Source organism: Rousettus aegyptiacus, unplaced genomic scaffold (genome assembly GCF_014176215.1).
Source record: "Rousettus aegyptiacus isolate mRouAeg1 unplaced genomic scaffold, mRouAeg1.p scaffold_m13_p_5, whole genome shotgun sequence".
In the NCBI taxonomy this organism is placed as follows: Eukaryota; Metazoa; Chordata; class Mammalia; order Chiroptera; family Pteropodidae; genus Rousettus; species Rousettus aegyptiacus.
Genome location: NW_023416308.1, coordinates 66,169,679 through 66,186,165, shown reverse-complemented (window position 1 = coordinate 66,186,165; position 16,487 = coordinate 66,169,679). Strand labels below are relative to the sequence as shown.

Genomic DNA, 16,487 nt, shown 5'->3' with positions numbered 1-16,487 from the left:
CTCCATGTTCTTAAAAAAAAAAAAAAATCAGCTACAGCCAAACACTAGAAAGCATAAGAAGGGCCCTATAAAGCATTCAAAAATGATGAGCAATAAGCCTAAAATATATCTTTAAGATGTCAATGAGATTTATTCACCAGAAAAATATTCTTCTACACTAAGATGGTTAAATGGGAGGAGGCTTACTCACAATTAAAAATTGCTTTCATTAAAAAAGTGTTTTAAATTTAAAAACCTGACCCCAGCTTGATATATTGATGTGTTTTCTCTGCAAGGTCTCACATTTTTTCATTTATTCTTAAAACTGAACCAGTTTAGCCCTGGGTGGTAGGCTGGTTCTGAGTAAATATTAATCAAAAGAAGAGAACATCTCCAGAAAAGCATACGGATGCTGTTTCAATGTCATTACTTAGCATTACTAGGCAGTATGGGCATTAAGAAGTACTGGGAAGAGGTGTATTTTCTTTCAAGCAGATGCATAAATTAAAAAAAAAATCTCATTACTGGGACACTACTGAGTGGAGAAAATGTTTTTTGCTTTTTCACCACTAGGTGTCATAAGAACCCCGTTTTAAAAAAAAAATAAACAAAAAAAACAAAGCTTCAAAATTGCTGACCTACAGAAAACAATTCTCCCTAGTGTTCAGATTGTTGAGTTAAAAATATTTTTGAGTAAAAGTTGCAAATGTTTAGATTTCATCTCTTGAGTAGCTTACATAGTGGTTATAATTCCTCAGGCTACCTGCAAGTAAGATGGACCATAGAGAATCACAATAAATAGATTTTTGTTGAAATATCCATAGTAAATGCACATCATACAGGAAATTCCATTGCATTTACACCATTTATTTAATAAAAATAATCTCTGCGATTATTTGCATTTATTTCTGAAGGAGGATGTTTTTCCTTCCTCAGAATAAGTTCAGGAAATGGGTGAAGTGTTCAGGAAGTTAGCTAAACGCTGATGTAAATCCAAAAGGAAGGTCTGTTGTTTAAAAAAAAAAAAAGGCACCAAAAAAGCTAGGAAGTGTTCCTCTCTTTAACTTATGGAAAATGTTATACAGAATTTCTGATTTAAAAGGAAGAGGACTAGGAAAAATGTGTATACCCATGATACCTTTTTCCGTAGATCTGGTTAGGCAGCTCAGGCTTACTGATAAGAGTGGCGGGCAAAGAAAACTATGTCAAGAAATAAAATCTAGATGGGAGACATGACTGAGATTAAGTTTGTACTAAATTAAACCCTTACTATGGAATTTGTATCAACTAGTCTAGGAAGTATGTCATCATTGAAACTCTGCAAGAGGTGATGGGGCCCATTAGCATTACATAAACAGCTAAACACGAAGCTCTCCTCTCAAGGACCTTGTCCCTTCCAGCCATCAACAAATGGTGTCACGCTGACATGAGGACTGTGAGGGAGAGAGTCTCACTCAGGGAAACCCGAGCTCTCCAGAGGTGCTTGGCCAGGGCTGCAATCTTTCTCAGCCCTGTGGTGCCGAGGCAGTTATTTATCTGTGCTTGCAGTGTAGGGAGTATGCTATATCAGGTGTACAGAGCAAACACAAAGCTTCTTGCCTCTGAAACACTGGCAGTTTAGAAAGCAAAGATTCAGCTCATTGAACAGTGCCACAGAGGATACAGTTTGCTGTGGTTCTGAAAATCACCCCTTCTTTTCCATCTCTCTGCCAGCACCTTCTTTCAGGCCTTGATGCTTCCCATCCAAACCAGTCTGCCTGCCTCCAGCTTGCCTTCTCTCTGGCTCACAGTCCACAGCCAGGGCGGGCTCTGTAGGACACCAACAGGAATGTGAGCCTTCCTTGCCCTCAAACTTTGGCCAGCTCCCTTGTGCCTGGCGCAGGAGAGAGTACAACCTCCAAGGCCTTTCATAACTTGGCCTCGGCCCACCTTCTCTCCACTCCAAGAATCTCAGGCTCCAGTTACATGGAATGACTAGCCGCCCAACAACTCCCCACAGGCAATCCCCAGCCAAGCTGATCACACATTTATTCCTTTCACTCTGGGTAAATGAGGATTACCCATGCACTCCTTTTAACTTCCATAGAAAAGTCTCTTTGGATTTACAGAATTATGACATGAAAGAAGCAAGAGAATGAGGTTCAGAGGACACAAGGCGGATGCACCTACACTAATCACCTACTCGGTGCAAATGTTATAAATCCACACGTGTGCTAGAAAAGATGTTCGGATGGGGGCAATTAGCTGATTTGACGATTAAATGCCTCCAATGGCACATCGTGAGTAAGTTTTAATGTTTATTTTCTGTATATTGAATCAGAGAGTGTTCTTGGCGAGCAGATCAAGTCTTAAAGAGCCATGGTCTCTGGCATCTACCCCTCCCCGCTTTTTGCTCTTCCCCATGCCCTTACTACACATTTACCTATTGAGGCAGATGTGTACTTTCGAGGCATCAAATACTGAGATGACAACTGTTTAGGAAATGCTTTCCCATTGCACTTGGTACTCAGAAGCCATTCCGTCCAAGCTAAATCAACAAGCCCCTGGAACTTAGGTTAGGAAGCAATTACATAATAAATATGATAGGACTAGTAGCACTGACTCTTTAGGGGTAGGGATAGAGGGGGCATGCAGTTTGCTGCCGTCAACTTCTGGAGGGAAAGGTTCTATCTTTTTTATAATGTTGTCCCCTACAGTGCCCTCCCAGGACAGTGGCTGGCACATGTGGGCCCTCATTCAGCTATTCAACAAATATTTACTAAGCACTAGAGAACTCGTTTTCCCAAGTTTGGAGTTGTAAGCTTGTTAATAACATCTGAATTCTTTCTCTGTTCTGTCATCTGTACTTTTGGACTCTCAATTGGACCTTGTCTTTTGCGGCTTTTTACAATCATCTCTCTCTTTTCCCAGTATTCTACATACAGTAGGTTCCTAGAAAATATTTGCTGGAGAGGAGGAGGAGAAAAAAGGTTGAAGAAAGAAGATTTAACATTAAGCTACACAGAGGGTAGGCAAACATCCTGAAATCCATCTTTGAGGCCAAAGAATTTTCTCTGAGGCCATTGTCCTAGCATCTTTCCAGAAAGTCTTGCCTATGTAATGGCTCTTATTGTCGCTTTCGGTTTTTTTCCTATGTTGGTTGCATTTGTCACCATTGCTCATCAGTTTCCCCCCCTAACAAGGCAAGACCTTCTCTCCCTCCTATCTTACCTTCCTTTCGTCCATACATATTCCTGAAACTTATGTTCTGTGCCAGGCACGCAGGACACACAGATAGGCAACCTCAGGGAGCTCAGTCTAGTGGGGAGATGAACACATGAAGAGAAGATTACCAACAGCTTAACGAAGGCTCCCGGAGTTGAAAGCACAGAGGCTTAAACTTAGCTATGGCCAGAAGGAAAGGGAGGCAGGACATGGCAAATGGAAGGGTCAGGGAAGTCTTCCCAGGACAAATGACCTAAGACTTCAATCTTGAAGGAAGAATGGACACAACATAGTTGCAGAAAGACAGAAGGAGATTTCAGGCAAAGGGAAACACGTACACAAAGGCAAGGGAGTAAGAAGAAAGCATGGAACTAGGACAGACCTTCTCTGTGACTTATCGACTCCACCTCAATGCTTTATATGCTACCCATGTACTTTGTTTCAAGAGAAATGATGCAACCCTCAGGCATTTTAGAAAGTGTAGAGGGCCAATCATTTAATCTCTTAAAGAGAAAGGCATTGATAATGTGGGCTAGCCAAGAAATTAAGCATGTTCTTGGGTAAAAACAGGATTAGATGCTTATAAAAAACCACATGGGAAGCTGATGAAAATCGGGCAATTCATGTGAAACGTAAGACATTTTTACTCTCTTTCCCTGGGACTTTGAGAAGTTGGAATTCCTTGCCTTGTGGACAGGTAAATTCAAGGGTTCTCTTAGCCTGAGGATGAGACGGAAGAAGTGGATGGTGATTCTGGGAATTTCAGGTGGGGCCACGGTCCATTTCGAAAGCCTTTGGAGCACACCTTTGCAGGTCCAACATTTTCTAAACATTTAGTGAGATGCTCCCAGTCCTATGACCCAGCTGCACTGTGAAGGAAAAACAAGGAGAGGACAACGCCCTTCCCTGAATGTGGGTTATTTCTGTTCACAGAATCTCAGAAGACAGGAGGCCAAGGCTAGTCTCTTTAGTCAAGTGTCAGCTCAACTAAAATTATGATTGCATGTAAAAGCTAAAATGGGAAAGAGAAAAAAATCGGTTCTCAGAACTGAAAGGCTAAAAACCCTTGGGCCACATTCCAGTCAAGGTCCTGGCCGGGCACACAGAGTTCCCCTTGCGGGTGGTGAGCAGGAGACCAGCCAAGACCAGTTCAAATCAGTTGAGTGTCAGGGATCATGGGCTTGATTCTAGAGATGTCCAGCTTACAGATAAAGAAACTTACCAGAGTGATTATGCTACATAATCCTTAAAAACAGAAGCTCATGGCCAGATCCTGTTATTGAGAGAGTTCCTGCCGAAACATTTATCCATTCCCAGTGAACTATTTGCAGGAATTAAAGAAATCAGAGGAATAAAAGCGGTATTAGTTTCCTAGGGCTGTCATAAAAAAAAAAAAAAAAAAAAAAAAGGTGGCTAGAACACTAGAACACACAGTTCTGGAGGCTAGAAGTCTGAAATCAAGGTTTTGGCAAGGTTGGTTCCTACTGGAGGCTCTGAGGGAGCACCTTCCATGCCTCTCTCCTAGCTCCAGGCGGTTGGCAGAGATCCGAGGTGTTTCTTGCCTGGACTGCAGTTCTAATCTCTGCCTCTGCCTTCACATGGCGTTTTCCTCTCTGCGTACGTGCCCTCTTATTATACCCTTATTATTACCCCAGCCCTTGGATTAGGGCCCACCCTCATCTAGTAACAGCTCATCTTCAATTGATTATGTCTGCAAAGATCCTATTTCTAAATAAGTTTACATTTATAGGTATAAAGGTCAGGACTTCAACATGCTTTTTGATGGACACAATTCAACACACAACTGAGTGTAAAACAACAACAAAAAACCCCCAAAGCCTTGGGCTAGGTATGAGAAGACCTGGCTGCCCACCCTCCTACCTCCCATTGGGGTACCCCAGGCACATCCCTTGAGCGCTCGATGTTTCAATTCTCCTCTCTGCTTACTTCATAGATGCCAAGAGAATAAAGTGAAATTATGTTTTTTAAAAAAAGCATTCTCTGTATGGAAAGTATTTCTACAAGTGCAAGGGATTATTATGAATTCATTCCAGATTGCGTTGACTTTTCCTTAACTTCATAACTACTTAATGAGTAGGTAATAAAATGAGAAACGTGGCCTGTCTTACAAGGCAGAGAATTTAAATTACATGCTTCCCTTCATTTATGGTTTGAGATAAAAGCACAATAGCAATCTGCAGAGAATAGTAGAGCAGATCCTTGTGCCTTGGCCTTTTCACTCACACCAGAAAAGGGTGGTACTCAGGTGAAACTAACGGGTGGAAAGCAATTTAAAGGCAAACGAAAAGAGCTGATGTTCTCCTCGGGGACATCAAGCAGGCCTCTCCAATGGCAGTGACTCCCCTACCTCCCTCTGTGTCTGTGTGGCCCACGACAACATTCCAATAATGGCTTTTCTGGATTTGTGGACATACACCCCTTAGCATATAAAATTAGCTAAAAATTAGCTGATGTGACATAGTTCCATGTCTATTACACAAAACAGAAACATAGCATATCCAGAAAAAATTTTTTTTTAAATGAAAATCTGCAGGGGGAAAAAAAATAGCCCTCTTCCCCTGTTCTAAGAAGGCTGAAGTGCTAGCAGTGATGGGAAAATTTTTTTCAGCCACCAGATTAAGTCAAAGGGACTTAGAAGGTGTATAAAAATGGCTACACATACTGGGAATGCCGAGAAGAGGTGTCATGGGATGACTGCTTGAGAACTACAGTTATGTCCAAAGCATCCTGTGACCACTTGAGTGTTACTGATGACCACAGTAGTGATAAATTCTGTTGACCTTAGATCCTGGGGGTTTGCTGACCCAGGAGGAATCCCAGAGGGGAAAAATAGGACCAGTAAAAAAGAAACAAACAGGCTCTCAGAAAGAGGCTCAGTCTGTCCTGCAAACCAAATTCTCTATTTCTCACAGCTGGCTATGTGCGCTTCCCAGGGGCTGTCATGTACCTTTAGGAATATGCCAAATCACACACCAGGTAATAAACAAAACTTTATTTTCCTTTGATACAAAAATTAAATAGCAAAGTTTTTTTTTTGTTTGTTTGTACAGCCATAAATTAGAAATTTACAGTACAGACATCAATGCAGACATATGTTTGTACATCCTTAAAAGAAGGGTCCATTTCCTTTGATATCTAACAATTTGTTCAGGGCATGTGTAGCTGGGGTTTGCCTGGTACCTCTATGTTGAACATCTGAAAGTCTCCAGGTTGGCCTCAAGGTAGCTGGAGCTGCAAAGTGGCACAGGGGTCCAGGAAAAGGCCACAGAGTACTTGCTCAACTGCTGCATGAGCAAGTTGAATCACATTTCATCTTCTCATGGATCACAGCTGGTAATTTATTCCACCCTTCCTCTAAAGAGGTCAAGGGGCCTTCATCCTCAGACCTTTTAAAGTCTTACAACATCCCTGTGAGGTAGGAAAAAATTCAGAACCACCATATGCCCCTCTGGGAGATATCTAGAAAGCAGCCTGCTCCTCCCAAAGCCCACTACCAAATCAGGGCCCAAGCCCATTACCAGGGTTTGGAAAGGTGGACCTAGGAGAAGAAGATGGACCCAGTCATAGAGAGCAGGGCCACCCTTGACCCTCCTCTCATAAGTCTTCTGGGATGACAGTGGTCATGTACTGAATATTGCAGGAGATCAGGTAGCTGCAAAAGCTTGGAGGACAAAGCTCATACAGGACCCCAAATAGGCCCTCTACAAATCACCTGGGTGAATATTGGGAATTTGCTTGTACAAAGAAACAGGGAAATAAGGTAAATCAGAAACAGGAATAGGCTACTATTGGGCAACTGGGCTTACCAAAGGGAAGAGGCCTTTTGGGGTGACCCAGGGTTCACTTTCCTCCTGGTAATGTCCAGCCATTAGTGCACATGTGTATGGTAAGAGGCAGCAGCGGAGAGTTCTGACTAGGCCACAGTGAAGCAAAATCCATTATTGAAGCCTCTGGTATCTGATCCTAGGTAGAAATAAGTGCTCTCCTAGGAGTTTCCAAGATCTGTTACCTAGGCCCAGAGGAAAAATGATAACCTGGGTCCTTTGCCAGACATGATACAAACCCAGACAGGGACTCTGAATCCAAATACAATAAAGAAACAAAAAGAACTGTCAAGAGTCCACCGACTCCAAATAATTGGCTAAAACGGCCGACTCTCTAATCTCTTTTATCACAGAATGAAATCCAGAACGTAGGTAGATTCTGGGGAGCTCCTTCTAAAGTCTGTGCTCTGTTTCTATCTTCCCTAACTGCTGCTCAGGCCACCTCACCAGAAGCCAAAGACTACACCATACTTGTGAAGTCCCTTTCGATTGAATCTGCCTCTCTGGCTGCCTCTGAGACTGTTGAGTTCCTCTTTGCAGGCTTGGTTCCCAGCACAGTAAACACTGGATTCAATGACCAGGACGCTGAGCGGGGTGGGCCAGAGAGGACAGCGCTGAGGATGCTGGTAAAATCACAGTTCAGAACTAGATACAGAAGTTTCCCACATTCTGAGTTTGGGGGTGCAGGTGAGGTAGTGGCTGGGGAAAGGAAAGTGAAAACACATCTCAGGGAAATACAAAGTGTCACCCCTTCTCTGGTTTCAGTTCCCCGAGGAAGCTGCCAACTCAGAAGCTGTCTCAGAGATCAGAAAACAGGTCTCCACAGAGGAAAAAAGATATGAATCAACTAAGAAGCTCAATCAAATGGTTCTGACCAGTTCCATCCTATCCCAGGTTTCTCTGCCCTGAGGTGTGGCCTTTATGAAGGAGGAGAGAGCAGTTTGCCAGAGATGAGGCTGGACAGAGGTGCCCTTGGGCCTTGCAGAATAGCATCTCTGGAGGCCAAGGCATTGTGTAGGAAGCTACAAGCATAAGTACTTATTCTAGATTTCAGAGAAAGAAAAACATCCCTAACCTTTCCCCTAGCAAGATGCTGTCTGCCAATTTTCTTGTACAAGTCACATGGAACACCCCACGCCCTGAACTGCCTGTCCCCAAAGCCACATTAGATTTGGGCATTCATGTCCTTACAGCCAATTTTCATTGTTTTCCTAGGGGATTTCCACAGAGACCTTCGTGAAACAGAGCTGATGCTGTCTGTCAAAATTCCTGTCATTGATTTGTAGGGAATCCTGGGAAGGGACAAGAGATGCATTAAGGTAGAAAGACCCAGGAAGAGGTTTATGAGATGGAGAGAATGAAACAGATTGGCTAGTCAGAGGCCCCTGCACCTTCCCAAAACCAATGTGAAGTTCAGCAGACCCAGGAACACCCTCAGTCAAGGTCAATTAGAAGAACAGAGCTTATTCTCCACAATATCCCCTAAGGTGTCTAACAGGACTTTATACACAGGTGGCACTCAATAAATGTGCTGATAATTGACTTTTTTGTTGTTGTTTTTTTTTGTTTTTAAACAAAACCAACTTAAGAGTCACTCCAAAGTAATTGGTAACTGACCCCTCAGCTATTCCTGAAACCATAAACACTCTCCATTGTCTGGAATGTGGGGGTAAAAAAAAAAAAAAAAGGCCTATAACCCTTGGACACTGCTAAGTGTACTAATCCAGCATTCTGATCAAATATACTTCCCCTTAAGAAGGCAAGATTTGTTGAAGAGACATGTTAATACCCAGAAAGTTGTCAGGGTACTTGCTCCAGATCTTGGTGTCAAGTTTGCCCAAGTACTCTCATTGTTATTACTATTATTTCATCATTCACAAATATTGAGTACCTATTTTGTGCTTAGTTCTCTGTTAGGTGCCACCTTGGTCACATGGTCACTAAAAACATTACAAAGAAAACTGCATTACAAACCCTTGTACTCTAAAGCAACGCTAGTGCCTGGCTGCACGCTCCTTCTTCCCTCGCCTGGCCCAGAGTCCCTGCACAACTCCCAAGACACTGGAGTGGAGCGTGAGTAAGGGCAGGCTCTGCCCCGGGTGCATGCTCCAGGGCCCCGATCAGCTATGAGAACTGTCTGCAAGCAACATGGGGAGTTCACATTGTTCATTTCAGAGGCGATGCAGTCTCAGAGATCAACTGGTCCTTCTGGGGATCCTTTCTCTGGGGATGCTCCTGAAGCCCTGACCCAGAGGCCAGCCAAGGTACTTGGGCTCGGTGCACACAGCAGCCCCTGCCCACGCCCATTTAGTGTCTGTCTCCAAAGCCACAAGACTTTCCTTTCCAGAATGTGCAGCAGACTTTACACACACCTTCATCTCAGACAGCTCATGAACCACACAAAAACTGAGGGAAGAAGGAAGGAAAATGCCAAACCATGGGCATAAAGCTCAAACAAACAAACAAACAAACAAAATGTCGTGTTTATTTCCAGACTTTGACCATCTATTCGAAATTTTGAGTCCCTGGAGATGTTTTCCCACTAAGAAATGTGATAAAAGAGCTTTCCTACCTGTTTAAAAAAGAGGGGTGGGCATGAATAAATAAACAAATGAATCATTGCAAAGTGGTTACTGAAGCAAAGACAGGTATGAGTTACAAGGAGAGCAACCTGTGACAGTGTCAACAATTTGTCCCAGAGATCTGGTGATTAGAAGGCCTAAGGGGGGTTGAGAGAAGGGCCAGTTACAATTGTAAAAGAACTGCAACTTTTGAGAGGCTGCTAGGTACCCCCTTATAAGGAACATAGAGCATAAATTTTAAAAGCACTGGATACCTCCGCAAAAGGCAATTAAGACCTGCGCTGTTAGAGTTTGCAGTTCATTTCATATGGTCTACACTTTATTTCCTACTAACCAATCAGCTCCCAGCTGGCATTCTGGAGATTCATTAAGCACCATATAAATACTCCAGGCCACACTGCTTCCAATGAAATCTTATAAGGAGCCTTTGCCAATTACTGGGAAACAATTATGCACCAAGTAGCTGGATTAGTTGTCCTTAGTTCCCTCTACAAAACTGAAAAAGTCTCCATTGTGGCAAGCGGACTAGACTCTTCTGATAACATTCTTATGCTGAAAGAAAAAAGGCACTATCATTCTGAGAATGCGAGTTGACCACAGTTTGAAAGTCAGTTGAGTATACTATTATGTCATGGTCCAAGAATGTGCTTTTAATTGTAACTGACACACACAAATTACACAGTTAATCTGTGTGAATGCAAAGTTGCCAAGAAATTTAACATTTTAGCTCTTCCAGACTGGCGTCTGCATAGATGCAATCACACAAAGTAAAATATATTAAGTCCCTATTGCTCAATCCAATAGGTCTCTGGGGTCGGTAAGGTAAGTCTACTTGGTAAATCTCATTTTCTTCTGAATTAAGTGATTGTCAGAAAGTGAATCACCCTTCCTTTTCCCCTCATTAGGCATGCTGCAGTGCAAAAATTCCTATAAAAATACCTATTTTAAGTCATTAATGTAAAACGAAAAAAACAGCAGCAGCCTTGAACAGACTGAAATTTAAGAAGAGAGAAGGAAAATCCACTGGATACCTTGTGTGTGTTTGTACAGTACTTTTGTTTGTTCGAACAATTCTGTTTTATGACAAAGGCACTGAAAGATTCTGACACCACCTCTTGGGAGAGCAATCCACAAGTTCTAAACAGCAGACAGTGCACCACAGAAAATGTTTATGTTAGATCGGCCAAACTGTAAAACTCCTGTAACACTTCTCCAAACCCAGCATTATTTCCAGTGTTTATAGGTTGCTTTGCTATCTGAAAGACCCAGTTAGTATTAAAAATTTTTAAAGGTTAAAAAAGTTCATCTTTCTCCCTGCAAGTTACCTACTCACAGCTCAGATCCCACCCTGAAGGGAAAAGCAGCATCACCTGGGACCTTCTGGAATCTAGGCAGGACCCCCAGGCTCCAAGCTGCGACCTGCTAAAGTGATCAATGTTATGATTTTTCACAGCTTTGAAAGCCTCTAGCTGGCTTTTCCATTTTGGATCATTCTAAACTCTGCAGCAAAATCATTAGTTTTATGACGCTGGGCGTGGGGGGCGGTGGGTGGGGGGAGAGGAGGGGTGGTGGGTTATTGTGGGGTGGGGGGATCACTTAAGTGTGGCCAGTTTGTCAAACTGAGATTCACTTCATGACGCTTTTAGTAGCATTTCCACTGAAATGCTCCCATTTCCCCCTTCAAAATTTGGAAAGTGTGGAGGCTGGCTAGCTTTATACCACAGTTTCATTGCCTTTCCCAGGCTTTACCCAACCATTCCCCCTCTTTTCTCTCTTTACCTTCCCAGAATTCACCAATCTGTTGGAACACTTCTGCCATGTGTGAAGAGTTTTGGCAGACCAAATCCACATGCCTGAAGTGATGCCCACCAGCAAAGACATAAAAATTTTCAACATTTCAACTGCCATATTGGAGTCATCTGCAGAAAACCGGAAGAGCGCCCAGTTGGAGATTTCATAGAAATAACAGGCAATCACACAGGTTGCAGGAACCGTGTACAGGACAGAGAAGACTCCAATTTTGACCATCAGTCTTTCCAACTTGTCTGTCTTTGTCCCATCTTTTTGAAGATTTGACCGAATTTTGAACAAGGCCACCAAACCTGCAGCAATGAACAAAGTTCCGATCACTAAGTAAGTGAAGAGAGGAGCCACCACAAAGCCTGTGAGGGCATCAAGGTTTTGGTTCCCAACATAGCACAGGCCAGTGAGTTCATCTGCATCTACCAGTCTCATAATCAAGATGACAATAGTTTTCACTGCAGGGATGGCCCAAGCTGCAATGTGGAAATAAGAGCTGTGCATTTCAATGGCTTCATGACCCCATTTGAGTCCTGCTGCCAAAAACCAAGTGAGTGTCAGAATAACCCACCAGATGGAACTGGCCATTCCAAAAAAGTACATCAACAAGAAAATGATTGCACATCCTGTGTTCTTAAGTCCTTCTTGGATGAGAACAGGTTCTGCTGCCTCTTCAAAATCGCAGGATATCCTTTCCCGGCCTACAGTCAGCCTGACAATATAAGCAATGCTATAAATATTATAGCACATACTGAGAAATATGATGGGGCGCTCAGGGTAGGAAAACCTGGAAGAATCGATCAGGAAGGTCAGCACTGTGAAGGCAGTGGAGATGAAGCACAGGCTGGCCCACACGGCCATCCAGATATCGGTGAACTCCTTGGCCGAGCGGCTATATAAGCCAGCATCGTAGCCACACTTGAGAACGCAGTTCAGGCTCCTTTTCACCCAGATGTACTGATCGGAATTGGTTCCCACAGAATGACACTCTTCCCCAGGTTGGATGGGGGTTTTGTGAGGTAACGGCACCTCCTCGTCACCTGGCCCTTCCATGCACATGTGGTTGTGGTCATTCTGTGGTGGAAATTTGCTGCAGTTCAGGCTCTCTGGCCAAGCAAATCCAAATTCCTTCAGGACAGGTTCACAGCGTCTCTTGACTGAAAGACACATGCCACCGCATGGGCCTATGGGGATGTTGATCTTCTCTGTGCACATTGGCACATACACAGAACAAAGGAAGAACTGGAAAAGTAATGAAATGAACAAAGAAAATAGTGACTTGAAGTGTGACCAAATGCTTGCACAAAGCTGAGTTGAATGCTTCCAGACAAAGTACATACATCTACTTTTAAATCAGCCTATAGGGCAGCGGTCCTCAACCTTTTCGGCACCAGGGACAGGTGCTCCTATGAGAATCTAATGCCTGATGATCTGAGGTGGAGCTGAGGCGGTGATGCTAGCGCTGGGGAGCGGCTGCAAATACAGATGAAGCTTTCTTTGCTCTGCCGCTGCTCACCTCCTGCTGTGTAGCCTGGTTCTTAACAGACCACGGACCAGTACCTGGCCACAGCCTGGGAGTTGGGGATCCCTGCTATAGGGAGTCTGGCCATTTATGTTGACCTCAAACGATGGTGCCTATTAATCCATCACTTACACACTTTTCCTCTTTTAATTCTAGTAATCCTTTCCAGAACATAAATAAATGTATAAAAAGGATCAGAAGAATTTATATAATCCGTTTTTGCACAACACTTAAAGGAGATAAACCTTAAAAAACTGACTTCAAGTCTCCCTCCCTTTTCAACTACTATTTGAAAAAGCAGAACAGGCTAATCAAATGGCTCAGTCATTTAGGTGATGGGGTGATTTATTTTGATCCCCATTTCTTTACCACTATAAAAATAAGAGTTAAAAAATACATAGATCTAGCTTTTCTCCTGTTAATATTCTCTCTTTTCTCTACTAAATCTCCTAAAATTATTTTTTAATCAGTCCCACAATAAAACAGAAAATGTCCTAATTAAGACACTGTTAGACACGAGGATGGGATGTAGGCTGAGGTCTCTGGTCACCAGGGGTTTTGTTTGGCCAGGTTTCCATAATGAATAATAATGAAGCACAATAGGAAAATATAAATGTTAAGTCCCTGAAACTGCAATACCGGCAGGGGAGAGTCCAGTTGCTGTCCTCAATTCCTCCAGCATTGATAAACAGTCTGCTTGGCTCCTTACAGATGTTGTCTATGAAGTCTAGAGTTACAAGTAACTATATTCCAGCATGTAAAGAGATCCAGTCCTGTCCTTCAAAACAGCTTGGCTGCTTCCCCAGGATATATGTAATTAAAAATATATATCCCTGCAAAAGCTGATTCTCCAACAAAATTGCCACTGATGTCAGGATATGTGCTGTTTCCAAACTGAGAGCTAGAGGATCATTTCTTAAGCTTTTATAACATAGTTCTAAAGTTCTGAAACTTCTAAAGGGACATTTCACCAGCAATGGGTCTAATCCCAACCATCTTTCTGAAACCACAATCCAACTTTTTAAATCACCTATATAAAAACATGCACCTAGTAAGTAAGCTGCCTGCTTGTTTCTTATCTCTCAGAAGTTAGAACCAGAGCCATAGATTTCTAAAGCTTTTAGCCTGGAGGACTATCCCCAATTTTTTCCCAACTTCTCTCTTTTCTAAATTTCTAAAAATCATGCATAGTCTCACCAAACAAAATACAACCAGTGTTTTAAAATTTCTTTTCACTTCTTTTTCTTTTCCAATGAATTGGTTGTTGTGTTTGTAAGATTGTAATCACCTTGTATATGCAAATTCTTTCTTCGCTTACTATTGTAAGGTAAACATTAAAAATTTTTAATGACTGCGAAAAAAAAAATTCTTCCAGTATACAAACTAGCTTTTTTGAGCTTAACCATACCATCACCTTTTTCTCAAGCTGTGTTTTCTTCCCTTCCAAGTGCTAAACCTGCCCTCAACCCTGAAGATAACAATGAACTCAAGCCAATCCAACCATTCCTTTCTGCATGACCTCTAAAATCATGTGGGACGACACGAGGTGGACCATTCTGTAGAAAATCGGGCAATGGTGTTTCATTTAATAAACCACCCAATATAGGGGAGAAATCAGGTCGGTGAAGGAGGAGAAGTTCCCAGCTCCTTATCTCTCCTTCCAAGTCTTAGCTGCAGCTGGCTGCCCTGCCGGGGACTCGCCCACTGAGCTGTGGCGGCCAGAATCCTTGGCAAAGATAACCCTCACTCCACTGGGGTTAGGGGCTTGGCCAGACACGGGTGGGTAGGGGAGAAAAACAGAAGGGCGGGGTGTAAGAGTGGGTTCTTTAGCGGGCCAGATGACTTACACAGTGTTTTGGCTTCCAGTTCCTGAGAAGGGACAGAAAGGTGGGGGTGGGGATAGAAATCACTTTTTCAAGATAGCTATGCCCTTCAACCTAGAAAGAAGGCAGGGGCCTCGATTTGGCAAGGGCTCCACCGATTTAGTGTGGTGCGTCCTTGCCCAAAGGGTCCTGTCAGGGGTGGGGGTGGGGTCGCCCACCTGCAGCTGGCTGGAGCAGCCGTACTGGATAAGCGGCGTGAAAGTTGTCAGCTGCAGCTCGGCGTCGGTCTGCAGCTCGTGCCCCACCAAATTGGGCATCTTGGTCACGTTGTAGCCCAGGTTCTGGCACATGGAGATGCGGATGGGGTCGCAGCGCCGCTCCTCCTCGTCCCCGAAACCCCAAGCTGGTCCCAAGAGCAGCAGCAGCAACAGCAGCAGCAGCCGCAGACTGAGACCGACGCCCCCGGGCGCCCCCAAGACGCTCGGTCCTGCGCCCCGCCAGGCCATGGCCAGAGCCAGGGGCAGTAGCGGCGGCGGCGACGGCGGCGGCAGGGGCTGCTCCAGCAGACACCCCCAGTTTGCACGGGGGCGCCTGTTGCCTGCGGTGCTCCCAGCTCCGGGGCAGGGAGTGTGATACCGCGCCAAGGGCGATGAGGGGGCAGCGGCCGGCTCTCCCGCAGCTGCGCGCAACTGTGTAGGATATTAGACTCCCGGGGCCCCGGCGGAGAGACAGACTGCGAGGGTCATGGCTGCAGGCGGCAAGCCCCCACCCAGCGCCCGCCGCGTCCACCCTGCAGCTCCCCGAAGCCCGCCAGCACCCAGCGCCCCGCAGCTCTCACTACCCAAGCCCTCTGCGGTGCTAGAGGTTCGCTGGGCGGTGGCGGGGCGGGACAGGCAGCGCGCCTCTCCAATGGCCAGGCGCCGTGGCCAGCGAGGGGCGGGGCCGCTCTGCTGCGGGAGGGGCCAGGCCCCGCCCACCGGCTGCACTCCGCTGTCCCTCCCTTCCTCCCCTGAGCGCCCCTCCCCGCTTCCCCGCTCTCACTTTCCTCCCACCCGGTTCGCGGCATTCGGGGGCCAGGCGGGTTTAGAGCTGAGTCGCTCCGGCCCCGCGAGCCTGCCTCCTCCTCTCTCAGGTGAGAAGTGCTCCCAGATCGGCGGGCTCCCTTTCCTTTTCTTCTTCCAGCTGTCACCTCGGCTTGTGGCCACCTCCCCCCTCAGGCAGATAAACGTACACAAAGAACACGGAATTTACAGAGATTGTGGCTTTAAGCCCGGCTGTATGACTTTGAGCAAATTGCTCAACCTCTCGGCGTCGGTTTCCTCATCCGTAAAGAGACTTGGGAGGATTAGAGATAATGCGTAAAACGCTTAGCACGGTGCCTGGTACGGCGCGAGCTCGCCGCTATTTTCACTCTTAACTTGCTTGGGTTGGAGCCGGGGCCCCTCTCCCCGCCCCCAGGCTGGGCGGACCTGAGCCTGGGAGCTGCCTGTCTCCAGCCACGAGTGGGGGAGGCGCCCCGGAGCAGCAGACCAGCCGACGGTCTCGCGCTCCGATTTCCTCACCGTATGAAATGAAATTCCACAGGGGGATTCGAAAGGAAATGAGACCGGGACGCTCCGTGCTTCTCGGCCCGCCGCCCTTCCTGTCTCGGGGACACGGTTTCTAAATAAGGTTGGGAGGGTGAGAAGGCAGGAGGGGAGAGGCATGACCTGTGCAAGAGCAAGGGGGTTGG

The 16,487-nt window shown here is 45.2% G+C and overlaps 1 protein-coding gene and 1 long non-coding RNA gene across 2 annotated transcripts; both read right to left on the bottom strand.

Annotated features, from left to right (window-relative positions):
• Positions 1 to 576: 576 nt before the first annotated feature.
• Positions 577 to 4,553, bottom strand: LOC118602804. Its single transcript, XR_004950801.1, has 2 exons — positions 3,190 to 4,553; positions 577 to 1,788 (listed from the first exon to the last, which is right to left on the bottom strand). It is a non-coding gene; the product is annotated as an uncharacterized LOC118602804 (long non-coding RNA).
• Positions 4,554 to 6,181: 1,628 nt separating this feature from the next.
• Positions 6,182 to 15,592, bottom strand: FZD4 (frizzled class receptor 4). Its single transcript, XM_016160398.2, has 2 exons — positions 14,974 to 15,592; positions 6,182 to 12,652 (listed from the first exon to the last, which is right to left on the bottom strand). The coding sequence occupies exons 1-2, from the start codon at positions 15,259 to 15,261 to the stop codon at positions 11,324 to 11,326; spliced, it is 1,617 nt and encodes a 538-aa protein (XP_016015884.1). The 5' UTR covers positions 15,262 to 15,592; the 3' UTR covers positions 6,182 to 11,323.
• Between the last annotated feature and the right edge of the window lie 895 nt (positions 15,593 to 16,487).

What these genes read in the sequence shown, in the direction of transcription:
- FZD4 (XM_016160398.2), bottom strand. Translation starts at nt 15,261, where the DNA reads ATGGCCTGGCGGGGCGCAGGACCGAGCGTCTTGGGGGCGCCCGGGGGC. An exon ending in GCTGCTCCAGCCAGCTGCAG is followed by an intron (nt 12,653 to 14,973) that starts GTGGGCGACCCC and finishes TTACTTTTCCAG; the next exon opens with TTCTTCCTTTGTTCTGTGTA.